General features: G+C 61.1%; 1 protein-coding gene across 4 annotated transcripts in view; it reads right to left on the reverse strand.

The window, feature by feature from the left end:
- The window catches only part of CACNA2D2 (calcium voltage-gated channel auxiliary subunit alpha2delta 2), a 128010-nt gene extending 107189 nt beyond the window's left edge, over positions 1-20821 (reverse strand). For all 4 annotated transcript variants that reach the window (XM_075548993.1, XM_075548997.1, XM_075548994.1 and 1 more), the window contains exon 1: positions 20646-20821. In XM_075548993.1, coding sequence (XP_075405108.1) covers positions 20646-20821 — 176 coding nt within the window. The remainder of the gene's footprint in view (positions 1-20645) is intronic.
- Between the last annotated feature and the right edge of the window lie 4603 nt (positions 20822-25424).

A 25424-nucleotide genomic window follows, 5' to 3' on the forward strand; every position in this document is an offset into this window, starting at 1 on the left:
CCAGGTAAATCCAGCCAGGACTCCCAGTGACTTGGGCCCAAGTCTACACTGGCCTGACACTGCCCACCTGAGCTGTCTGTGTTTTCCCAGGGAGGCACGGGTACTGTGCCTCATTTTACAGAATAGGAAACTGAAGCCTAGACAGCTGGAGCCTGGGTGCTGGCCATGACCACATCCCCACCCACCTTCCGGCTCAGCTGGAACCGTGCAGCCTCCCTCGGGCTCGGCTGCCGCCCCCGGCCTCCCTGTCCATGCGTGGGGTGAGAGTGGCCGTTTGCCCTTTGATGACCACAGATGTACACGGAAACCGGGACGGTCACAGGATGACTGGACATCGGGGGCAGGACCGCTGAGGAGTAGCTGTGCTTGTGGGTAGAGCTGGGGTGGCGGTTCAGTGCTTATGGGTTGGGCTGCGAACAGCAAGGTTGGCAGTTCAAAACCACTAGCTGCTCCTTGGGAGAAAGATGAGATTTTTCATGCTCCCGTAAAGAGCTACAGTCTCTAATGATTGGGAGTGGGGAGCCTCCTGCTGAGGCTGGGGGAGGAGTCCGAGGGTGGCTGAGGCTGGGGAGAGGGAGGCCCAGGGAGGAGGGGGTGAGGGGTCAGACCCCTGAGGGGGCAGATGCGGGAGGCTGGAGGGAAGAGAGAGAAAAGGCCCGAGTGCAGCAGCAGCAGAGATTAAACTGTTACCAGTTGTTAATTTTATACGAGAAGTTGTTGATCGGAATGTGATTTAATTGTACAGTATAATCCGGGCTTTTGGAATAAATTATGCAGAAAACTCATCTATAATTAAACAAATCAAAAAACCAGAGACAGGTGACACGGCAGGTTCACCCTCAGAGGGCACGGGTGGGTGTGGGAGGCTGGACCCAGTGGAGGGTGGAGGAGGGGAGCTCTGCTCCCCAGTAGGCAGGGGCAGGACAGGGAGGGGCTTGGAGCCGTGGGGCTGAGGGCTGCTTGTGGGGAGGTCCCCATAAGGGTCCCTTCCCCAGGGAAACCAAGCAATGGGCACCTCCAGGCTCTGCTGCTGAATAGCCTCCTGGCCACTCAGAGCTAATCCTGCTGCCTCCCCAGGAAGCCTGCCTGGACTGCCCCACCCCACGGGGGGCTCTCTAGGCTCAGCAGGGCAGCCACCTGGGCTATGAGGGGTGAAGGGCAGGGTGGGGGGTGGGGACAAGGGAGTGGAGGTGGGGATGGGGGTAGGGGGGTGGGTGAAGGGTGGTGAGGATGGGGTAGTAGGGTAATGGGGTGCCTGGTATATACATGCTGTGGAGGCTGCAGCAGTTGGGAGCCCACAGATCTCTCGCTTCTCTCCTGACAGGCTAGCCGGTTGTTCTCCCCACTCTGGGGGAGGCCACGATTTAAAATGACGCCATACTTGATTCTTTTGATTATGTGTGAGCCGCCTGGCCACCTCCCACCTAGGTGCCTTGGAATCTTCTGAAAGTGGAAGACAGGCAGACAAGGCAGACAGACGGAGAGACACAGACAGGCGGAGAGCTGGGCTGAGAAGCTGACCTGGGCCCAGAATCGGAGAAGCTGGTGGGTGGGCAACTGATGCCACTCCGTGGGGAGGGCATGCCTTCCCCACCAGCCACTAAGGCTCACAGGGCACCAGGCCTGAGCCCTGCTGCGATGGCAGCTTAGGGAGGCCCGGGGTGGGGGGGTGGGGAATGCTCCCTGACCGCTGGGCAGATGCCCCTCTGCATGTGGACTGAGCACCGAGACGAAGCTCTGGATCTCCGGAGACCAGATGGAACCTGCTGGGCCTCGGTTTTCCCATCCAGAAGACGAACAGACAGCTCACTTCCTTGCCACCTCCCAGGATCCAGACACAAGTGCCGCATGCACGGGAAGCGAGGGGGTGGCTGCCCGCCCCCAGACCCACTCAGAAGACAGAGCTGCTCCCCCCACAGGCAAACCCCTCCTCACTCCTGCAGCCTCTCAGCTCCCTGAGCTTACCCGGGAGCCTTCCCGCTTGTCCACTCAGAGGCGGCCCTCCAGCCACAGCACCTTGAATGGTCCACCCCAGTCTCCTAGGCAGATGGCCTTGGCGGAAGACAATAGACTGGCCATGGTGCCTTACTTCTGAGAGGCCATCTGGGCTGAACCACCCCAGGCCGCCGGGCTCAGGACGCCTCGGGATGAGAGGGGTCAGCAGTCAGCACTAGCCCCACACTGCACAAACCAGGGAGGGGAAACTAAGGCCGGGGCAGGCTGATTTGTAGTGGAATAAGGCTCCCTCCCTGTTGGACTGCCACCACTATGCAAGTGGGTAAACTGAGGCACGGGGCTCAGAAGGATCCGCTCCATCTCCCGCCTGTCTGTGTTAGATTTGGGTGATGTGGTTCCTAAGGGGAGCAACATGGTCCCCGGGGAACACCCCCTTACCTCCCTCAGTCCCACCCCCGCCCGTCTGGTTCACACAGGTGTCACCAGGGACCCTCAGAGACCCCGCGGGGCTGGGAGAGGGGCTGGTGCTGCCGAAGCTTGAATTAGCCCACATTGGTCGTCCTGGATGGACTCCGTGTGTCTTGGGACCCTGCCCAAATACCACTCCTTAATGAGGTTAGTAATTACGGGCTGTCCTTCCCTTTCTTTGCTGGGCAAGAGCTCCACCTTCTAATTGGCACAATCCTGTGCCTCCCTCCGCCCCGCCCCCCATGAACAATCTGGCATAATTAGGGCGCTGGGCCAAGCGCAGCATTTACTCTTAACCGCCTGATAGCGGGGAGGGGGCGGCGTTGAGGGGGTAGAAAGGTCTGGATCCAGGGAACAGGGTCACCCTTGGGCCTGGGAGAGCCCACTTGGCCCACAGAGGAATGAAGTGTGTCTAGGGTCACACCTCCCACCCCAACCCCATCCGAGCAGACAGCCCAGGGCCAGGGCTCACTGTGCACCTGCAATCAGGAAGGGCTGCCTGCAGGAGGCAGGACCTCGGGCCGAGAAAGAAGAAGCAGACCTCCTGGCACAGGTGACCCGGGAGAAGGTGGACTCGGGCCTGAATCGTGCTCGCTGTGCGCCCTCGGAAACACCCCTTTCCCTCTCTGGGCATCAGGTGGCAGCACCTGGAGGTTGTATACCCTTATGGCCACAGCCTTGGGTTTCCTGCTGAGCCCCCCTTGACAGGCCCTCCTCCCCTGAGCCAGAGGGAACGGGCCCTAATGGGAGATGCTCCAGCTTCCACAGGAGCCAGTTCTGTCCTCGACACCCTTGCAGCACTTGGGGGTGGAGGAGCTGGAGAAGGCATGGGGAGAAGAGGGGTGTGGACCAGGAAAGAAAACTCAGCAGTTGGGGGGAGGCGTTCTGTGGCAGCCAGGCCCCAGAGCCGGGTGGCAGGGTTCGGCTGGGGTGAGGGCCTGGGTCTAAGGCCACGGGCCATCTCGGCTCCAGCCCCTGCAGCGGCCCCTCCAGGCTGGCCCCAGAGGCCCTGGCTTTCCCTGGTCCCTCTTGGCATGAATTATTAAGGCTCCTTTGGGATGGCCTGCCCAGGCCCATGGCTTCTGTGCATAATTTATGGCTCCCAGCTCCTCCTGGTGCTGGGTCTAGTTTCCAGGGCTCCTCTCTGTGTGCCTCAGTTTCTCCTCTGTGGGCCCACGGGAGGGATCACCTTGGTGGGTTTCAAAAGCACCCAGCTTTATTTTTTTTCCAACAAAATCCCACCTGGAGGTCCATCCCTGACCGCCGTGGAACAGCTCACCGCACGCATTGGCCTTGGGAGGCAGCGCCGGGAGACACGGCCGTACCAAAGGGCCAGTGCCCGGACGAGGGCCCCATGGGGCCTCTGTAGCTCCCACCCCCACATCCACTTGACAGCGGTGCTTTGGTCTCATGGTACTATCCCGGAAAACACCACACACAGAGACAAGCTGCCGCAAACAGTAAGTGTGACGGGCAGCCAATCGCTCAGGAGAGACTGGAAACATGGTTCCTGAGGCCCCAGAGGAAGCCGGCCACCCCCCCAAGTGCCGAGGTCCCAACCAAGTGTCAGTGCTCACAGGCCCCATGAGCTGGGCCTCATTGGGGCACAGCGAGGGGTCCAGGCATAGGGTACTGGCTGGGTATCTGCCACCCTCCCTATCAGGCTCCTCTGTCTGCTCCCCAGATCCCGATCCTGTCCTGCTTCCTGCCCCTGTCACCAACGCAGGCCACACTCATCTGTTCACGTTCCCCAGGATGCCAGCTACATCAGGTCAGCCAGGTACAGTCAGTATAGCAGGTATCGTGGGTACAGCAGATACAGTCAGGTACAGCTGGCACAGCCAGGTGCAGCCAGGTTCAGCAGGTATACTGGGTACAGCGGGGTTCAGCAGGTATAGCAGGAACGGAATCACTGCCAGGCCCATTTGGCAAATGAGGCTCAGTGAGGCTGGGGCTCGGGACGTAGCTGTATTCATGCCACCCATGTGCCCATCCTCCCCAACACTGACTGAGTGGGGTGCAGCTGGCCCAGCATCACCAAGGCCCCTGTGGCGGTCACCCAGAGAGCTCTGGTCACTGGGGTCCAGCCATGGAACCAGCAGCTGAAGCCTGATGGGGTGGGGCGGGGAACAGGCCCTGTCTGTATGTCACCAGGCAGAGTGTCCAGCTTCGATGACTCACAGGCCCCTCCTGCACATCTTCCCCACCCCCAGTGTGAGTCAAATCCTCACCGAGCCACAAATAGCTGTCCTCTGTGTGCGTCCTCGAGGAAGACGGGGGAGAATGGCTCCCTCCTCCAGGCAGAGACCCCTGCAGGCACTCACGGGGCCCCACGCGAGCAGGGACAGAGGACAGGTTGAGTGGGGACGTCGGGACTCCAGCCAGCAGGGCCAGCTCTGTCCTCTGGACTTGTCCCTCCTCCACCAGAGAGACTTCCTGGATAGTCCTCTCCCTCCTCCCTCTGCTTCACGGTCCTCACCCCACTTCACCAAGCTTCCCCTCCAGCGGGGAAGCAGCCAGGCCCCCGTGACAGCGGCCCTTGGCAGAGCCATCCACGGGAATCCACAGAGAAGAGCCATGGAAACCCAGGAGGAAGAGTCACTGGTCTGCACCGTGGAAGTACTTGGTGTGGTTCTTTGGTCCACTGTCTCCCTAACACCCCACATGACCGCGTGGGACCCTGCAAAGAAGGTGTAACGACTCTTTGCTTGGGGACTGGCCCGCGTTCTCCCTCTGCAGGGCATCAAAGGAAACCGTCTGGAAGCAAGAGGGGAGAAGGCCACGACCACAGCCGCGTAGGAGTCACTGGCATCAGGACCACGAGACAGAGCGGAAGGAAGCCTTCCCAGCCTACAGACGTGGAAGACGAGGGTCTTCAAACCCGGGGCTGCCTTGCAGAGGGGGTGTCTCCTGGCATGAATCCGGCAGAGGGAGCACTAGGGGGTGCGGGGGGCTTGTCCAGGCAGACCAGAGGCTGAGGGGCCCTGTGGCTAAAAGGCCGAGGGCGGGGGGAGGCATGCCTGCCAGCATGGCTGCAAAGAGGTGCTCGGACAACAGTGTGCCGAGCGTCCTTCTTGTGTTTATTTTTTCATATAACTAACATTTTATTTCACATTCATTACAACACTATTCGTTAATAGTCAGAAACTGATAGCTTAGTGGACAATTTGCATTATGTTTACGCAATGGAATATTATACGGCAGTCAAAATCACGTGCAGCCACACACAAGAACATGGATTCTTAAAAACTTGTTTTCATTAGTCTCAAGGACCAGAAACAAATTAAGGTACCTTCTAGTGTTTTGATCCCGACTCGCCACCTAGTCGCTCTCTAACGAACTCCGAGATCCCGCGTCTTGCCCAGGAGTTCCAGGAGGACAGGGCCATGGACCATCAAGCCCAGCAGGGGAGTAGGGTGTGGCAGGAGGACACCAGGTGTCAGATGGGCGAGGGGAAGGAGGGAGGGTAGAGGCAGGTCTGGTCTCTGGGCCATCCTGGGGCGGATGTGGAGCTGGGTTCCCCTTCTCCCTGGGGCAGTCAGTGGAGGGCAGACGCGGCTCCACACCCGGTCCTTGTCCAGATAGCCTCTTTGTCCACCCTCACCCCCAGACTGGTGCCCGCCCTGACCACCTCCCTCTGCAGTGGGGAGAGGGGCTCCACCTTCAGCCGGCAGCACGGAGCCCCTCGGGTGGGTGGGGTACTCTCACAAAGGTGGACCCGAACCCCTAGGGAGGCGGTTGCTAGACCAACCTGTCCTGAGTGAGGATTCAAAGCCAAGACAGGACTCAAGCACTAGGTTACCTGCACTGCCACGGAGCTGAGGCCGACCCACAGTGAACCTCTGGAACAGGCTAGAATGGCCCCCGCGGGTTGCTGTGGTGAACTCTTCACAGGGTGGAGAGCCCCGCCTTTCTCGGGTTAGGCCCCCCACATCCTGAGGCAGAGCCCCAGAGTCCACGTTTCAGAATTAAAGAATGGGTGTGGCTCGCGCCTCCTGGTTTCTGACTTCGGAACTCGCCCACACCCTCCTCCCTGCTCCAGCCAGCCAATGCCCGGCATGGTAGGAAGACCTTCACATCCCACCGGAGAAGTGCCACGGCAGGGCCGAGCCCTGGCTCACTCAATCCCAAGGGAGCCTGGGTCAGGGAGGGGCGGGCGAATGCCCACTTCCTGCAGGATTTGCCTGTCCCCAAGGGAGCGAAGCTGCATGTCCATGGATGTGCGGCCCAACCCTTCAGCAGGCCATGCAGCACCCACAGCTGCAGGGAGCAGGGGCCTCTCTCTGGGTGCCACCCTGCAGCCTCTCCTCTGCCTGAGGGGGAGCCTCAGGGTGGTGGCCATGCCAAGAGGGGCTGCCCTGGTCGAGGAGCCTGTGTGTCCGTGAGACGGGCTGCAGGAGGAGGGGCAGGTTGTTCAGACCCAGCAGGCATCGTCCCTGCCAAAGCACTACGTCCACTCACAAGGTCACCAGGCACCTACTGCTGTCTGGGCAACGAGAGGGGCACAGTGGCGAGGAGGGCAGCCACAGCCTGTCCTCCGGATCTCGGATGTTGACATGTGAGGGAAGAGGAGGCTGGCCAGTAAAGAGGGCACTGGGGCAGCTCAAAAGGCACCGCCTAGTAAAGCCTAGCCAGGCGCTTTGCCCTCGCCGATGCCTTGCGAACATCCACAGGCTCAGCCGGCCCCACAGCAGAGTCCCACGTGAGCACACAGGACCACCACGGTGATCGCTGAGTAGCAAGCTCCCGGCATGGGGCGAAGAGGAAAGTGGATGCGGGCAGTGGGCAGTGAACGTTGTGGGCAGTGTTCAGCGGGCTCACAGAGCAGGGCTGTCAGCTTGGGGTTTGGTGCCCGGCCAGCCTGGACTGTGCCAGTGTGCAGACCCAACCCGATCCATCTCAACTCCGATGTCTCGAACCCATATCCCAAATCTTATCTCCTTGGTTTCCCCAGCTGACCCGGGCAACAGCTCTGTCCTTGCTGCTCACATCAAACGCCCTGCCCCGCCCGCCCCCGCCCCCTTTCTTTGTATTATTCCCCGAGGACTGGTACATCCCACCCCATAGCCACCACCCTGGTCCAGCTTCGCCTCCCACCCTTGGCATCTCTCTTGCTCCCTTCCCCAGAGATGGAAGCCTATTTGACAACAGCAGAAAGGCCCTACCAGCTCAGGACTAGGCTGTGGCTCCCCTAAGCCTACCCTCATTCAGTGTCAATGGTCAGAGGCTCACATTCATTTCACGGTCCTGCTGCTCCTCAGTCTCTTCTCCCACCCTCTCCTCCCTCCGCTCAAACCACATCCTGCCCCGGGGCCTTTGCACAGCAAGAAAGCTCTGCTTGGGACACTCCTCTCCCAGAGCCCCCCATGGCTCGCACCCTCCCCTCCTTCCAGGCTTTGCTTATATGTCGACCCCCCCACCTTTGTGAGGCCCACTCTGACCTTGCCCTGAAGAGTTAAAACTGCAACCCCCCCCCCCAAATTCATCTTTCCCCTTCTCCTGTCTCCTCGTGTCCCCAAGGAGGGGACACACATTGTCGTCTGCCTTCTTCACTTGCAGCGTGGGTTCGTGAGCTGAATGAATGAATGAAGCGCGGGCTGCAGGGAGTATCTGTGGAAGGACCGACAGTGCCCCCACCAGTGGAGGTGCAGGCCGAAGCGGGTGACCCAGGTGAGGGCCACAGGCTAGATCAGGATTCCTCCGCACACAGCCTGGGCGTCCAAGCCCACAGGCTACCCCACCTCGCAGCCTGAGACTCACGGACAGCCCCACTCTGGGTCTTGGCATCCCCCGGGGCCCTCGCACGGACCATCAGGCCACCCGCCACGGCCTTGAGCCTGCACGTAGCAGGAAGGCAGCAGGGCGGCGTCTGTCCCCATTTCCCAGGCGAGAAAAGCAAGGCTCCATCTGTCCATGTGGCTGCCCACAGCACAGGGCGGGTGGTGCCCCCGCCGCCCCCCTCCTTCCACTTCAGACCTCACAGAAGTTCACAGAATGATGCTGTAAATAATATGAATGTCATCTCCCTCAGATGCTGTCAGTACCGGCCACAGACATTGTTTTGTGAAACCGTCCCGTATAGAATGATATTATTAGTTGCAGCGTTATTAGTAACTCAACAGAATGCTCTTTAGGTCCCCCTCCCCTTCCTATCCTTTAATGACTGCTTCATTCTGAGAAAAACTTATTGACACAGGTTCATGGATACTAATTACCGCAATATTGTAGCTAAAACACCAGAAAATTTGACAAAACCAGCCACTATAAAAGACACCGGCATAAAAGAGCAGATGTGCTTGGAGCGGGGACACCACGTGCCCGGCAGTGTCCTGGTAATTGGGTGATCACGGGAGGCCTGACCGGCGCTCATTAGAAGGTTCAGAACGCAGATGAGCACAGAGCTCTCAGCCTCGCAGCTCTATGGGCCCCGGGACCTGGGTTTCCGGAAAGTGTTACTGTTCCCACGACGGGAAGGTTGTTTTTTGAAACAAAGTAACACTGTCTGCTGAAACCCTGCCCAGACAGTCTTTAGTGTGCCCGCTGCACTCACCCTGACCTGAGCACACGCCCCCTCGTTCTCAGTTGCTGGGAAAACTACAGTACTTATCTTGTGGCCTCTCTTCCAGGAAGAGGCGGCCCTGGGCAGCATAATTGTGGGGGACCCCTCAGAGTTTGGGGGGGAGGGGAAGCAGATGGGGGGAGTGCTTCCAGTGCCCTGGAGACTGGTTCTTCAGTTCATTCATTCATTCCACAGACACTAACCGATACCTCCCAGAAGGGCTCCCCAGCCCTCTGCCCTCCATACTGAGATCTTCATGGGGAGCGGGGGACATGCAGCATAGAAGGCTGAGATCCCCCCCAGCACCCCCAGTGTTAGTGTTAGGAGAGGTATTCTTATTTTCCCACCAGTACCCTTTCTCCCAACTAGCTGGGGGCTCCCAGGCGAAGATCCTCCTGCTGCTGCCCCCACGGGTGCTAAGGGAGGGCTCCCGGCTGTCCCCATGTCTTCTGACAGACGCGGTCACTAAGATGCCAACTCCGAAGAGCAGGGCAGCCCAAACTCACTGCCCCCAAGCCCAAGCCGTGACGGACCCACAGGACAGGAGAGAACCCCCGTGCTCCCCCACCCCAGGGCTTCTAAGGCTGTGACTCTTGTCCAGAGTAGAAGGCCCCATCTTTCCCTCTCAGAACAGCTGGTGGTGGGTGGCCATCGACTGACCTTGACGTTAGCTGCTCAACAAGTAACCCACAGGGCCACCAGGGCTCCCGGGTGACACGCAGGGGGGGGCCACGTAAAAATTGTTGGTCTCCCTGACTGGATGCTCAGCCTCCTGACAAGCAAACAGTGGGCAGTGTGGTCCCATTTCAGAGATGATGGGGCTGAGGCGCCGAGTGACTCAGGCAAGGTCACAGACAGTGGCTCTCCTTACTGTCAGGAGTCCTCCCTGCAGAAACCACACCCATGCCCCAGCCTCTGCCTCCTCCAGCAGAGCCTGCGCCCCAGGCCCCTGTAGACAGATGCTCCTGCTCCCTCCTCCAAGTCCCCACCCTCCTCCATTTCAGAGTAATGGCCTCCTGCATACGCCACCAGTCTGGAAATCACCTGTGAAATATATTTCCCCCGGCGCTGCCTCGGAAACCTTGTAAATCACCCGGCTTAATGGCTTCAGGGAGTGCTCCCTGCCCCCCTCCCCCTGCTCCCCAGTTGCTCTGTGCCAGGGGACATGGGGCTGTGGGGTGCCGGGCAGGCAGTGCCCCAGTTAGGAGCTCCGGGCCGTTTGAGGCATTCTGGGTATGAGGCAAGCCCAGGGGTGCCGCAGCCCCAGGGGACAGCAGCTGCAGGGGCTGGATGGGGCCCACCAGGAGCTTGGACAACTGGGATAGATCAGCACGGGGGGCAAGCCTCTCCCTCAGCCCGCCAGCACCCTGTGCTCTGCCTCTTGAGCAGTTTCCCCTCACAAGAAAGGTGGGCCCACAGCCCTCTTCCCAGGGGTCCTTCTGGCTCAGCTCAGCCCCCTGCGCTCCCTGCTCAGCGGAAGCGCCAGCCCAGTTTCAAGGACCACTGGGAGACAGCCTGCAGCCACCTGGCAGCCTGCTCTACTGCCGAGGAGGCTCCTGGAGGACACAGGGAGGTCCGGGGAAGTTCCGGGACAGTGAGGGGCAGGCAGAGGCCAGCCGGGATACAGGTGGGCCCTGCTTGGAGCTGGCAGGAAGCTCTGCTTCTCAGTTCACTGCATGCTGGGCCATGGTAGGTTCATGATATGCCCCCGAGGGCAGAAGAGGGGTGATTGCTGCCCTGATGCCTGCCTCCCAGCCCAGCCCGGGGCCCATCGGGCAGCTTCTCACTGTGGCCTCCACACCACAGCCTCATGATGGCTTCAGGAATGGAGACCATCACGCCTGCAGAAGCATCGGAAATGACACCATGCTGGGGCTGAGGAGGTTGGCTCAGGTGAGCCAGGGGAGGGAGAGGCATCGGGAGAGAGGCCCACGGGCCCTGCTTCCCAAGTCCCCAGCCATAGTATGTCTGGAGCTGCACTGGCTCCTTCCTCCCTGAGGCTTCCAGCAGGAGTGGAGGAGGTGGAAAGGTGGGGCTGGTGAAGGGGCGTGGAGCTTGTGGCGATGAAGGAGGTCAGGTGAGGGAATGGGGATGTGGGGGCTGTGAGTCCGTCGACCTCTCTGAGATTCTGTGTCTCAGGAAGCTTTCAGAAGGTCGGATGATGTGTGGCCTGACCCAGAGGCTCGAAGGCTATTCCCGGCTAAAGGCCAGTCCCTTCTCCAGCCCTCGGACAGCACCAGAGAGTCCTTCCATCTGGGCAACACAAGCCAGGCTGGGCAGCTGAACCTAAGGGCAGCGCAGAGTCCAGTGGTCTGATTGACCCCTGGTCACTGTCCCATCTAGACCCAAGACCAGGGTAGAGAAGAGAGCCCAGAGAATCACAGGAAGGGCCTGAGGCCAGGCCCCAGGGACATGGCCCCGGTGAGAGGATGACGCTGGTCCTGGAGATGCCTCCAAGGGCGTGAGACGTGAAGGTCCCCAGGACGCTGCCCTCCCAGGGCCTCGATCAGATGCGAGAGGTAGCCTTTGCATCTGCCGTGGAACAGGCAGAGTGGGAATGTGGGCACCACCAGGGTCCTGGGGTCGGGAGCTGCCTGGGGGAGGCAGGGGCAGAGCGAAGGCCATGAGGGGCAGTGCCCAGACCCAGTCCTCGTGTGGTTTCGGTTTCACCTGGTCTCCCCACGCTGTGTGGGGGACTTCCAGGCAGGCCGAGGGCACTGGCTGTGTTGTGCTGGGATGCCACCAGGCCTGGACTCACAGAGGCCCTTTGACGGGACCGGACTGCGCTGTGTGTAGGGTCCCCACGGGCAGATGTGCCCAGAGTAGATGGCCAGGCCTTTCTTGCTAGTCTGTCTTAGGAAGGTGCTAGAACACGTCCACACAGGAGCCTCTGCTGAGTGCGCACAGCAGCTGGGAATTGAGCCCAGGTCCCAAATGGCCCGTGGGAAGGGACTGAGCCATGGGTCTGTGAATTATGTCACCCAGGACCCGGCTCTGGGTGACCAATGCAGTTTCAACAACTACTTCCTTGATAAGTGCTTTCTTGAGAATGGTCACCACCACCCCCAACCTCTCTATCCCTTCCTCACCCCCATCCTGGGGGTTGGGCCTCTGTCTGCGTCTGCAGCCCACTCAGGCTTTCAGCCCTCCATCCCTCCCGGCCTTGAAGCTCACAAAACCCCAAGTCTGGTGGAATCTCTCCCACCACCAGCCCCAAGGTGACCCCATCCACAGCTCAAGGGTAAAGCCTGATTAGTCTCAGCCAATCACAGTGGACTTTCTCAATGATGGCTGATTGGTCTAGAGGTAGTCACGTGACCCAGTGTTGGCCAATGAGATGGAAGGGATGCTGTCTGGGGGGCTACTGCACAAGTTTTCCTTGGCCCTTGAGGGAAAGAAATCTCCCTTCAGCCGGCCATGACTGTGTCTACATGCGGTGCTCCGAGCTGTGGTATGGCGACCATCTTAATGCCATGAGGGGGTCAGCCAAGGGCACTGCCACACTGAAAGCCGGGTGGTGCAATCCTTGCTGGCCACTCATGGTGCCTGGCCGCTGGGCCTCAGGTCAGAGGAGACAATGTACAACCACGCGGAGAAGCCCATTGAGTCTGGGGCGACCAGCTTCTCCTCGCTGCTGAACGCACTCCTTAGATTCAGCTCGTAAGGCGTGCAGTCAGTGCAGTCAGCTCCTATGAGCATCTATGAGCTGGCCAGAGGGCCAGGGGAGAGGCCCACCAGGGCTGGCCGAGGGTCCTAGGATCGACAAGTGACTAGTCACATACGTCTGAAGCCAGGCTGTTAAGTCCAGGCCAAGGAGTGGGATCATGGCCACAGCCAAGGGCAACACCTCTCCACAAAGGGTGCCAGGAGGGAAGGGAAGACCCCCCAGGGACTCAGCATCCCCCCCGTCTCTGGCATCAGTGCACGTGGAGAAAGGAAACGTGTCCTCTGCCAGCTCATCCTGTTCCCCAACAAGTGGCGGGGGCCCCGGGCTGGGCTGCTTGCTGTGTTGTCTGCCGGCAGCACTAGGACTGACCTTTAAGCCTTCAAATGTAGCGTTCCAGGCGCGGCGGGTGGCGGGAGGCAGAAATGCCACGTCAGGTTGGAAATTCGCCTCCCCCATACCTGGCCTTAGCCGGGGACAAAGCCACCCTGCTTGAGGGGGCCTGGGTGACTCCCAAAAGGGCCAGGGTGTTAGAGGTCTCCCCCAGAGAAATGCCGGGGCCAGGGCCTCAGGCCATTGGATTCGGTACTGGGGCACGAGGGCGGGGCTTGTCCTCCCACCTCAGGCCTCAGTTTCCCGCACAAGGGGGTCAGGAGGTCTTCCTGGGGGTTCTGTGGCTGCGACACGCCTCTTCCATGTCAGGGAAGTGGGACAGTCCATACTGCCCAAGGAGATGCCCCCTCCACACCCAGGCTTCCTGTCCTGGCAGGAACCCCTATGTTCCTAAAGGCCCGCAGCCCCTCAAAGCCACCTCTGCCCTTTGCAGAAGCCCTTTCCCCAAATGCCAGGTTGAAATGCCAACCCAACACCAACCACACACAGGCCCTATGAAGGCCAGGGGCTCAAAACGCACCGTCTTTACAGGTGTGAAAACCCACTAGCTGCGGGGGGGGGGGGGCACAGAGCCTCCAACACAGGGTCCCTGAGCAGTTTCATCTCAGACCCCTCACCCACCATTCCCTGGCCCCCAGAAAACCCAGCGACCAAAACTCACCCTTAAAAGGAACAGACTTCACTGAGGATGCCCCAGCCCCCCCACTCCCCCAATGAAGGGAAGTTGGGGGTCATCCAATCCAAAGCTTGACTCTCCTAACCCAGGCCTGCAGCTGACCGCATGGCTGTCCTGCTGGGGGCGAGGGCCCCCAGACCCACAGCAGACACGCTAAGGACTGCCAGGTTCCAGCCCCTCCCGTGTGCCAGTGAGAATCGCTGGCTCCCAGAGGGGATGATGCCAGCCCAAGGTCACACTGCCAGGGTTCCCGGCTCCCGGGCCCCCAGCCCCACGGTGCACCCTCTGCAACCTTCTAATCGCAAAGACGCTTCACAAAGGCCTCGCTCACTCACAGCCAGGCCAGCTCCTCTGCTTCCCGGGCTCCCTCGAGAACCTGAACTGCATGTGCCACATCCGAATTACAGGGACGCAGGTTCTGTGTTTCCTTCACAGACTGTCAGCGTGCCAGTTGGTGGAGGATCCAACTTCCCGCTCAGCCTTAACTCAGGCTGTTCCTAACATGAAAGTTTGCAAAACGTTGGTCTAAACAACAGGCAGCCTAACTCCCGCTGGCAGCGTGTACTCCGCTGAGAAGCCCCTGGCACTCGCCTACAAGGCGGGGGCGGGGCGGGAGGCGGGCTCTGGGAGCGCATCCTGGGTGCCGGGAGATAAGCCGAGCGGTGTGTGCAAACAAGCATGAGTGCACCCCAAAGCACGGGGGTCTGCACACACGTGAGCGCGCACACGTCACTGCGCACACAAGTACACGAGCATCACACGGCAGCAGGCATGGGCACACGTGCACTTTGTCCTCACACAAAGGGCCCATGGGCAAGCACGCTGCACACAGATACACCCAACGCGTGCCTGGAAATACATGGTGTGCAAGCACAGGCTTGAGCGTTCACACACACGCACACACCCAGGTGGAGACGGGAGCCACGTGCTGGAAGAAAGATTCAGAGCTCAGGTGTCCACAGGGCCTGACTGCGCCAGGGGGCAGGTGCCTGACACTCAGAGTGCCCTTCTCATGCACTCCCTGGGCCCAGGCGGTGTGGCCTCATGACCTCTCACTGCCTGAGGTTGTGAGGGGCTACTGTCAGGGGAAGGTTCTGAGACCCGGAGAGGCTGCGGAAGCTCCCAAGGTCACCCAACTGGCAAGAGGTGTGGATGCTTCAGTGCACACCAAGCTGGTGGTGGGGGGGGTCTCATCTGCAAAGATGGGGCCAGCAGGGAGGCAGAGGCTGAGCAAGGGGCCTGAGGGTCTGGCTACGTGGGGGGCGGCAGGGGCATCCATCTAAGGCTGGGGCAGATTACTAATTGACCAGCGGCCAAGCCACTTCCCTGGCCCCTCCCCCGCTGAGCAATTAGTTGATCAGAAGGCAAAGTGGGTCAGTTTGGGAATCAGCAGCTCCCGGCCAGAGGTGTGGCCGAGGCTGACCTAGGAAGTCCAGGCACCCCACAGAGACGGGGCCCAGCTGAACTGGAGGTTAGACCTGGCCCACCGCCAGAGCAGAGGGGGGAGAGGAGCAGGACCCTGAGATTGGTCTCCTTAGGGCCCTGCGAGAGGTAGAAGGTCCTATAAGAGGAAACTGAGGCAAAGGCAGAGGAGGGAACCTATCCAAGGCCATCAGGCAGGAGGCCCAGCTGAAAAGATTTGGGGGAGGGGGTGCTTGCCTTTGAGAGTGGCCCCCTAGGTCCAGGCCAACCCAGAATGGACAATCTCAGATACCTCCTGGTGAAGACACCCCCCCCCACAGTAGGCAGGATCACCTGGTGCGTGACACCCCCCCAAGCCCAAAGGAAAAGCCCCAGGGGGGCCCATGTGAGGCAGAAGGTAGCTGAGTTGGTCCTCGCTGAGTCCTGGCCCTGAGGTCCTGCCCACACCAGGACAGGCTCAGACCACATGGGTCTGAGCAACCGCACCTTGGACTTCGTTAAGGAGACCTGCAGAGCACCGTGTGGGGTCCTCATGCCTCCCCTGAGTCTCTGTGGTCATTGCCACAGCGCACACCCCACCCCAGCTGAGCCCCTAGCCCCCAAGCCCATACCCCGGGCCACAGGTGGACAAAGGCAGAGAAGGGAAAGGAAAACACAACCAAAAGAACACACCTATATCTCCCTTTGGGAATATGAATATTGATTCTGTAGCTTCTTATTTAGACAGTAGACACCGGGGAGGGGGAGAAAGAAAGAATGCCAACCCGATATGAAGAGGCAGACTTGCCCCAGCCAGCTGGGGCAACAGCAGCTATGGGGAAGGCAACGACTGCTTTCTTGCACCTCAGCACCCCCACCCCACCCCCATACACATACCCAGGCCTGGGACACTGGTCATCAAGGCCCAAGGCAAGACGGGATTGGAATGCAGAGCCGCCTCAAGAGGGGCTGCCTGGAGACAGCAGTTGCAGCAGCCCAGGGGAATGTGTGTGTATGTTTGTGTGTTTCAGATAGGGCAAAGAGGCAAGGGAGAAGGCCCCATCCTATCGGACCCCCAGATCTCCAGCTACCCCTCAAAGAGCTCTCTAGCCAGCAGCCCTGAAAGCCTGGTTCTCTGGCATCCCGGGCCCCCACGTGTCCGGACACCCAAGCATCCGCAAGGTCTGAGTTCGAGGAGGTCCCCCTGGGAGGAGCGGATCCAGCCTTCCTGGGGTGTCCACAAACGTCCCCCGATCCTCCTCTCCACGTGGAATTGGGAGAGGGAGCCCCTCCTGCTCTCCCCCCACCCCTCCCTGCTTGACAGACCCGCCTCACCCTGGGTCAAGGCAGGCCCCCAGATTGCTTGAGTCCCCGCCCCCAGAGACTCAGGTTTTGAGCCCCTCCTTCCTGGGCCCTCCGCCCCCATGTCCCCAGCCCCCTGGCAGGGCAGCAAAGCATCTAGTGGGGGTCCTCTCCCAGCCCTGGATTCAGGTATTGTGGGGCCTGGGGCAGGTCCGTCACATCTGAGTCTTGGTCTCGTCCTCGGTGGAGTAGTGGGCATGACGGTCCCAACCCCACAGGCCTGAGCTCCAGGTGGTAATGTGGGAGAGCGGCCTGGCCCTGGAATGGGGGAGGCCACCTTACCCTGAATGTACCCCACTCCCACCCCAGCCAAGCCAGGCTGCGGGCAGGGAAGGGGGTGAGGTGGCCACTGTGTGTTCTCATGGAGCGAGTATCCCTTGGCCCACAGGGGATGGGCACAGCCTGGGCACATGACACAGGCCCAGAGCTGATGGGGGAGGGGCATGGGGGAAGTGTGTATGAGGCTGAGAAGAAGGGCATCTAAGCCCCCACCCTGAAGAAAGGACAGCAGAAAACAAGGGAGGGGTTCGGGGTGTGTGTATGAGAGACCGGTGTGCCGAGGAGACTGGCAGGAGGAGGCTGCCGGGCCACAGCATCAAGGCCCGAGGCTAAGGGCAACAGTGGCCACCCCTGTGTCCAGGGACAGAGAACTTTCTTCCGGGGCGTCCTCCATCAGCCTCTGCAGGGGACCTATTCTCTCAGATAGGGAGACTAAGGAGAGGTCACCCTAATTGGAGGGCTTTGGTTCTGGGGCTCTCGGGGCCTGCACGACACCTGGCAGGACCCCAAACTGCACCCTCAACCTGATCAACACACAGAAACACCCATCCCACTAGTGGGGTCAGCTGGAGTCAGCCTCTCCTTGGGGATATGGTGTGACAGAGGGGTGTGTGACAGATATGGTGTGACAGCAGGCGGCACCTAGTAAACATGGGGCCCCGGGGGTGGGACTACAGTCAGGGACACCCCCCTCCCACACACACACATATACAGCCTCCAACAGCAGATGGGGTCTGCAGCCCAGCACCAGGCAGAAGGTCTCCAAGTCTGCTTGGGGGCTGCAGGGGAGAGGGGGGGACCCAGGTGTGCGCCATTACCTTCCTCCAGCAGGGAGAGCCACCGGGAGGTGGAGACAGGCTCGGAGGCCCAGACAGACACACGTCACCCACCATTAACCGTAGCCAGACTGACGCATGCCCCGTCTCGGGCACGGCTCCTCATGTGTCTGCTCAGAAGAGGAGCCCACCCTCCCGCTGTCGTTCATCTGCTGGGGGGCCAGACCCCTAAGGCCCCTCCCTGCTCACCACACATCCAAACCCAGAGGGGGGGAGGTGCTGGCCAGTGCCTTCACTGGGGCAGGGGGAGGTCAAAGGGTGTAGCCCACTGGGCGGGGCGGGGCAGGGGCAGAGAAACCCGGGGCACAGAGCCCCAAGGGGCAAACAAAAGAGGCTGGCAGGGCAGAGTGGGTATCGGGAGAGGAAAAGATGGGCGGCCGAGAGGGGGTGGGGTAAGGGAAGGTGACTGCCAGGATGTGGGGAGAAAGAGGCACAGGGGAGGTGGAGCACAGGGGCTGCCCCTCGGCCGGTTATGTGCTGGTGGCTGGTGTGGGCATAATTGGAAACAAGAGGAAGGAGGTGAGAGGGAGGGGGTGTGCTCTGGCTCCATCTCCCTTCGCACAACCCTAGACACAAGTGCACACACACACACACACACACACACACACAGTGTTCATGTGGCCCACTCCTGATCCAGCTCCAGGTGGGATAAGAGAGGCCCCTGCCCTAACCCCCAAAGCCCTGTCCACCCATAACTCCTCTGCCCTCTGCAACCCAGCTGCCACTTCTGCGCGCTTCTGCTGGAGGGCTGAGAGCCATGCTACCAGGGCAGGGACAGACGCATGGACTCCAGCCCCGTGCTTCCATCAACAATTGTGGTGCCGCCCTGCCGGACACCACACGAGGAGGAAATGACTTTCCAGAGGGCTCGGCCCCCTCCCCACACCCCTCCACCGCAGTGCCACTAGGCTTTTGAGCCCCGCTGCCCACCTTGGACAGCCTCCTGCACTGAAGTCTCATTCCACACGGCTTGACCAGGGACTGGCCTCCCCGACCCAGGAGAAGGTTCCAAGAGGCCTCCCGCCCCTGAGCAGCCCCACCTCAGTTCCACAAAAGCCCCAGCTCCAACCAGTCACGGCATGCGGGGGAGGGGAGCGCACTCACTCACTTGATCCCCCCCAGCCCCGGCCCCCACCCTGGCTCCAAGGATCCATGGGCAGACACATCTGCAGGGATCAGGGCAGCTGAAGGGCGCTGGCTGTCACGGCAAACGCGCTGCGTCGTCAAACCATTTGTCACCTCCCCCAGACCCTCAGAGCCCTGCAGCCCCCAGCCCCCTTACTCTTGATCTCTAAGGATGTTTTGCAAGACAGACCCCCAAAGCCCCAGATTAGCTCCAACGACAAGAGGCGAGCTGGAAACTGCCTCTGCCACCTCACCCCCAACTCCTCTTCTGGCCAGGGGTGGAGGGACAAGTGTCCCACTGGGGTCAGGGTGTCGGACTCGCTTTTGGGGTGATGGTGGTGGTGGTGGCTGTGCAGACCCAGCAGCCATGGGCCAGCCGCTGCAGGTTGCAGGGAGCGAGGGGGTAAGGTGCCCAGGGTGAAAGGAGCCAGCTACTTAAGCCTCTGCTCCACAGACAACTGGGAATGGTGGGGGGACGGGGGGGGGGGAACGGTAGGCTGCCTGTGCCTGGATCTGAGCAGGAAAGAGCACCAGCCAAACACCAGCCTTGGCTCTTCTGAAACCTGGCGGTGCCGGCCCCCTTCTCACCACAGCCCACGAAAGATGGGCACCCACCCGCTCTGAGCTCCCACCCCACTCTCTCCTCTGCTCTCCATGTGCCCAAGTCCCCACCACCACCGCCGCCTGCACAGAAGAGAAACCCAGACCACTGAGAGGACACGTCTGTGCAGCACCTGTAACTTGCCCGTCTGCACACAGTCCCGGGAAATGACAAGACCCAGCGCGGTGCCTTTTTCTGACTTTGTGTGTGTGTTTTCTCCTGGGAAGAACCTGCGTTTGGAGTCAGCCGGCGACAGGTATGGTGGCAAACGCAAGGGCTCCTGTTCTTGGGCAGAAGGGGTCCAGTGACGCAGAGCCAGCCTCTCCCCTTACCCGAGGCCAGACCCTTCCTCCCCCCTGGTTACCCGCAGCCTGGTGATACATGCCCCAGACCTCAGGCTCAGCCACTGGCCGCAGGATTCAGGGACAGGTGGCTCTTCAGACTCAGGACCAGATAACCGAGAGCCAGGTGGCCGCTGTTCCCCAAAGCCACGGGGCCGCAGGAGAGCTGGGGCATGGAGGGCACAGGAACAGCTGCCCTCCCAAAGGCTCAGGGCAGCCAATCCACACCCGCCCCCAGACACATCTGGCCAAGCTCACCCAGAGGAAGACACCTGAATTTTCCAGCTCTTAAGACAGCAAGCTACAAAAGGACCACAAACCAGCAGAAGCTGGCAGGGACAGTGGCTGCTGGGTTCCCTTTGGTGACAACAGCACGGACAGGTCAGGGTCCACCTTTTGCTGTCCCCCCTCCCAGCTCCTTCAGCTGCCAGTTGGGCTTCACAGGACACCCCCTCCCCCAGGTGGAGGTGATGACGATGGTCAAGAATCTGCAACACCGACGACCCACGACCCCTGTATGGCACTGGCCACCTCCACGAGGTGTGCCCCCACTCTCTGCACACAAGCAGGCACGCCTCCAATAAAGGCTCCTGACGACAGGTGTGGAAGTGTCCCCCCACCTAAGCTCAGACCCCCCGAGGCGCCAGGTTGTCCCCGGGGAGGGAACGTGGGGCAGATGTGTCAGGCAGTGGTCGCTGGCCACCCGTTCCCTATCCCAGACGGCCCTCCTGCAGGGACACCGGTGGGGGATGTGTGGGCAAGCTCATCCCAAGCTCGGAGCTCGGGGCCCCCCGCTGTGGACGAGGGGGAGGGGCAGGGGCACCGCGGGGAAGTTTCACGACGCAGTCAGAAGCGCTGGGATCGCGACCGCGCGCCCTCCCGGACGCTGGGCGCGGGGGAGGGGGCAGGGGCGGGCGGGCGCGCGCGCCGGGGGAAGGGGCGCAGGGCCCGGCCGGGGTCCCGCGGCGGGCGGGGGCCACTTACGTGTGCTGCTGGGGGAAGCTGTAGGCAGCGGCGCCGGGGCCGACGAGCAGCCAGAGCAGCGACGGCAGCAGCAGCGGCAGCGGCAGCGCGCGCCGGGCGCCGGGGCCGGGCCGGGGGAGCGGGGTCCGCGCCGGGCCGGGCCGGGCCGCGCCGCAGGTCCGAGCCGGCACCGCCATGTTTCCATTCAAGACGCGGCGCCGCGGGGAGGGGGAGGGGGAGCGGGGGGAGGGGGGCGGGCGGCGGCGGCGGCTGGGGAGGGGCGGGGGCGCCGGCGGGTTCGGCCTCTGCGCGCGCGGCCTCCGGGGCTGCGCGCCGCGTCCTCCCGCCGCCCGGGCTCGGAGCGCTCTGAGCGCCTGGCTCGGGACCGGCGCTCAAATAGCGGCCGCGCCAACCTGCCGGCGCCGCCCTCCCCCCTCCCTCCCTCCGCGGCCGCCCCGCCCCCGCGCGGCCCCGCCGCGGCCGCGCGCCCGCCCGTGCCCGCGCGCCCCTCGGCCCCGCGCGGCCCCGAGTCTGCCCTGCCGCCGGTGCGGGCCCCGCAGAGTCCGCGCGCTCGCCGCCTTCGCCCAGCCTGCCGCGGCCCGGGCGCCCGGGGCTCCCGGCACCCACGGACCTGTCCCCGCTCCTCGGGCGCGACGGCCCGTGTGCGGGCAGCGAGCTCGTCTCCGCGGCTCGGGGCAGGCGCGCGTGTGACTTCTGGAGCGAGGCTCGACCTTCAACAGGCTTCCAGGCCTGGGAGTCTGCTGGCGTCCCACCCTCCACGGAGCGCCTTCAGGGGGGCGATGCGCGCCCCAGACCTTGGAGGGAAGGAAGGACCAGAGTGGGGGGGGGCCTGGCTGAGGATGGCGGGGTACGCACTGCACTTCTGGGGTGCCCTGTACGGGCCAGCCTCCAGCGCCCAGGGCCTGCCCCCCCCACCCCACCCCCCACCCCCCCCCCAGGCCCTCCAGTGCCAGGGAGCTCACCCACTGCTCCTGCTATGTCCAGCCATTTCTACCCTGAGGTCCTGGCTCTTCCTGGCTGATGCAGGTGTCAATCCTGGCGGGAGGGGAGGGGGCAAGCCCACCTCAGGGTGGGTTTCCTTCTTTCCGGATTCAGTAATGTGAGTCTCTGATCGGGATGGAGTGCTTGGTGACCAGAAACACTCACAGTGGGGGCGAGAGCACCCCTAAAGTTGCCCCCTCCCCCAGCCCATCTTGTCCTCAGCACAGCTGGAATGAACCCCTATCCCAACAAGGGCAGCACCCCTCAGTAATAACTAACTACCCACAGACACGGGCTGCCTAAGAAAGAGTGAGGGGCACCCAGGTGCCCATGCCCCACAATGCTAGGGTGTCTCCTATCCCCACTCATGGGTCAGCCTGAGGTGGGAAGAACATTGATTCCTGAACTGAGAGGTGAAGAGATGGAGGGAGGGACTGCAAACAGGTCTCAGTTGGTCTCTGGTTCTGCCTGGACCGGCCCTGCCCCTGCCCCATGAACCAGGGCTTGACCAGGTGCAGTCGACAGTGTTTCTTGGCATTTCCTCCTTCCCCGGGGGTTAGGACTATGAACTCCGGAAAACAGGAAGGCAGTACAGGCGCCAGGGCCTCAGACCTCCAACATCTAACAGCCTCCTGGGTCCCGGTGGGCTCTGGGAGTCACATCATACCAGCCCGTGGAGGGCATGCAGGGTCTCTGCTGGGTCAAGGGAGCTGGATTCAGCAGATCCAGCCCAAGGTCCCCTGCAGGGCAGCCCCTCCAGGCAGACTACCCCACCGCACCCCCGGAATGAGCAGCCTGCCTAGAACAGTCAGCAAGCCTGGCTAAGTCCCTGGTCCATCTCCCCATACCTGTGCCGGGACTGACCCATGGGTCCTCCCTCCGGACTTGCCAGCCCATGCCTGTGCTCACAGTCCCCAGGGAGCAGCACCCGGGGCATTGCCCCACCCCCTGAGTACCAGGTGGGGCCACGTGGGCTGAACCTGGAACGGCAGAGTGGGGAATGTCCGTGGCAGCCTCCCTCCCCTTGGACACCGGGGTGGCAGTGCTGACCCCAAAGACTGGCCAGGTCAGCAGGCACCAGGAGGTGGCCGGGCGCGGAGGGTGGGCATGGGTGGTTGGACGTTTCAGCGCCAGGCTCCGCAGATGTGCACCTAATTGAGGCCACGCGTGTCTCCGGAGAGGCAGGAGATTTTGGTTGACAGCCGTTAAAGGAAGACAAATAAGAAGGAGAGTAATGAAGAGTAAACGGGCAGCGAGGGTTTACACGTTCCAATTCCGGAAGCTCGTGGCATCCTCTGCCTTCCAGAGAGTGGGTCCTAGCAGCAGGCTACCCTTTGGGTACCGGAGGGGCTTCGGTGGCAGGCACATCCATTGGTGGGTGCAGGGAGAAGGACCTGGGGCTGCCTGCGGACTGTGCTAGAAAAACGGGCTGCTGGGGCCAGTATTGCTGCGGACAGCATAGGGTCTCGGGGTCAGGGGAGGTCAGCTCATGGGCCAGAAGAGACTCGGGGGTCTCTCTGGAGCGTCTATATTGTGTACACACACAGACACACATATATACACACACAGACACACATATATACACACACATACATATACGCTCATATAGACACACCCATGCACACCCACATATACACACCTACATACAAACACAGACACAAGCAGGTCCTGGATGCAGCAGTGCACATGAGGGGCCGAGGCCCATGGGGGACTCCTAGGGCATCAAGGGTGGTAAGACACCCCCTTAGCCTGCCTCCCAGAAGCTGACAAGCAGGCATCTCTTCATTCTGCCTGCATTGGGGTTTTGCCCCTGCTTCCTCTCGCCTTGTCTCCCCCAGTGGTGCCCAGAGGTTTGCGAACTCATAAGCTCTACTTACGCCACAAAGGCTTTCTGGGACGTCCCCCCACTTACAGAGGTCACCCATCTCAAGTAGTTTTTCATCCCTCCTATCCCTGCCCTGACACACACACACACACACACTCACAGACACACATGCAGATACATAGACACATACACTTTCACGTATATACACAGACACACACGCACACACATACAGATACACAGGCACACACGCACAGACACATGCAGATAAATGGACACGTGCAGACACAGAGACATGTATGTACATACAGACATGCATACACAGAGACACACAGATACAGACACACACTACACAGAGATACATACGCAGACATACATAGCCTCACAAAGATACGCACACAGACTTACACACACAGACACGCTCTACTTAACAGATACACAATACAGACACAGATACAGACACACACATCCATACACAGACTCACACAGAGAAACAAACACGTCCAGAGCAAACCCTGCCTGGGCCTCAGGCAGATGTCTGCACCCTGCCGTCCTCTCAGTCATCTTGTCCTTGTCACCATCTTAGGACCCTGCACAGGATCAGAGGACACACATGTGGTGAGATGATGCATCTTGGGGGCAGTCATGTCCAGGAGCCTGGCATGCCCAGGAAGAGTGCTCTGCTCTGGGCACAAGCGATGTTGGCTTTGGCATCCAACCTCACAGGCTGTGCCCCCTCAAACCAGCCTGATGTCCTTGTGGACTCTGTTTTCCATCTGTGTGGTGGGGGCATGGTGGCCCCCCGCAGGGGTGGTCTGAAAACCCGAGGCAAGTAACAGAGATAGAAGCTTTTGAATCGGAGTTGCAGGGAGCCTCAGGCATCCCAGGAAGGGCAGGCCCTCTAGACTGGGGGCAGCAGGCTTCCTGGAAAAGGAGGCATTCCAGTTTTGGTGGGGGGCAATGGGGTGGGATGAGTATATCAGGGAGGGGAGATAGGGAGACCTGAGTCAGGACCTGCCCTAGCTGGTCCAAGCACTCTGTTGGGCCAATGTCCTCTCATCACGGGAAGCTGTCCCCCTTAGCTGTCCCCTCCTGGTTTGTCCGTCCTTGGCCTCCTTTGGGCTGTACTTGGTGGTCCACAGGTGCCCACACTCTAGGTATGGTCAATGCCAACACGCACACCTACTAGCAGCTGCCAGGTCTTGCTCACCAGCCCCCTGGGGACCTCCATGGATGCAGTGGCCCCAAACTGCCCCTGCATGAGCAGGCCCAGGTGCAGCAAATCTCCTGGAGACACACCCCAGGGGCCTCCAGGCAGCGGCCAGCCCACAGTCCATTTAGCATCATTCTGGTAAGGCCTACAGACGGTGGGCTTCACCCTTCAGGAGCTGCACATCACAGTGGGGGCCAGATCCCAAGCAACAGACCATCAGGGTCTGTAGGACATCCTTGTTAGGCAGAAGGGGAAACTGAAGCCCTGTGGGGTAGGATCCAGAACCAATGCAGATCCGGGTGAAGCTTAGAGTCTGCGTTGTCCTCTGGCTGACAGCCAGACATCGAGAGCTGGTCTGTCACCCCCAGGTCTGTCTCCTGTGTGGCCCAGAGTGAGTCCCATTGGAACCCCCAGAACCTGGGCCTTGGGGTCCCCGTTGGTGACAAGAGTGGCCAAGAAGCCAGCATGTGGTGTGGCCTATGGGGGAACGAGGCTATGTGCTACCATGGAGACTCCCACCCAGCCCTCCATCACCATGAGGGTCACCAGACTCCGGCTGTTTGCCTGAGAAAGGCTGTGGGTGAATCCAGTGGGCTCTGCCTCCTGGGTCTCCCTGGCAGGGGTGTGTGTAAGAGGCTCAGTCCCAAGGCCCTGGGAACTCCCCTTTGAGTGGGAGAATCTGACAGGGGGGCGCAGTGTGGAATTCAAGCTGCACATAACGACGTTGCATGCATGACGCAGGTGTGGCCGCTCTGGGCACACT

Source organism: Tenrec ecaudatus, chromosome 4, assembly GCF_050624435.1.
Source record: "Tenrec ecaudatus isolate mTenEca1 chromosome 4, mTenEca1.hap1, whole genome shotgun sequence".
In the NCBI taxonomy this organism is placed as follows: domain Eukaryota; kingdom Metazoa; phylum Chordata; class Mammalia; order Afrosoricida; family Tenrecidae; genus Tenrec; species Tenrec ecaudatus.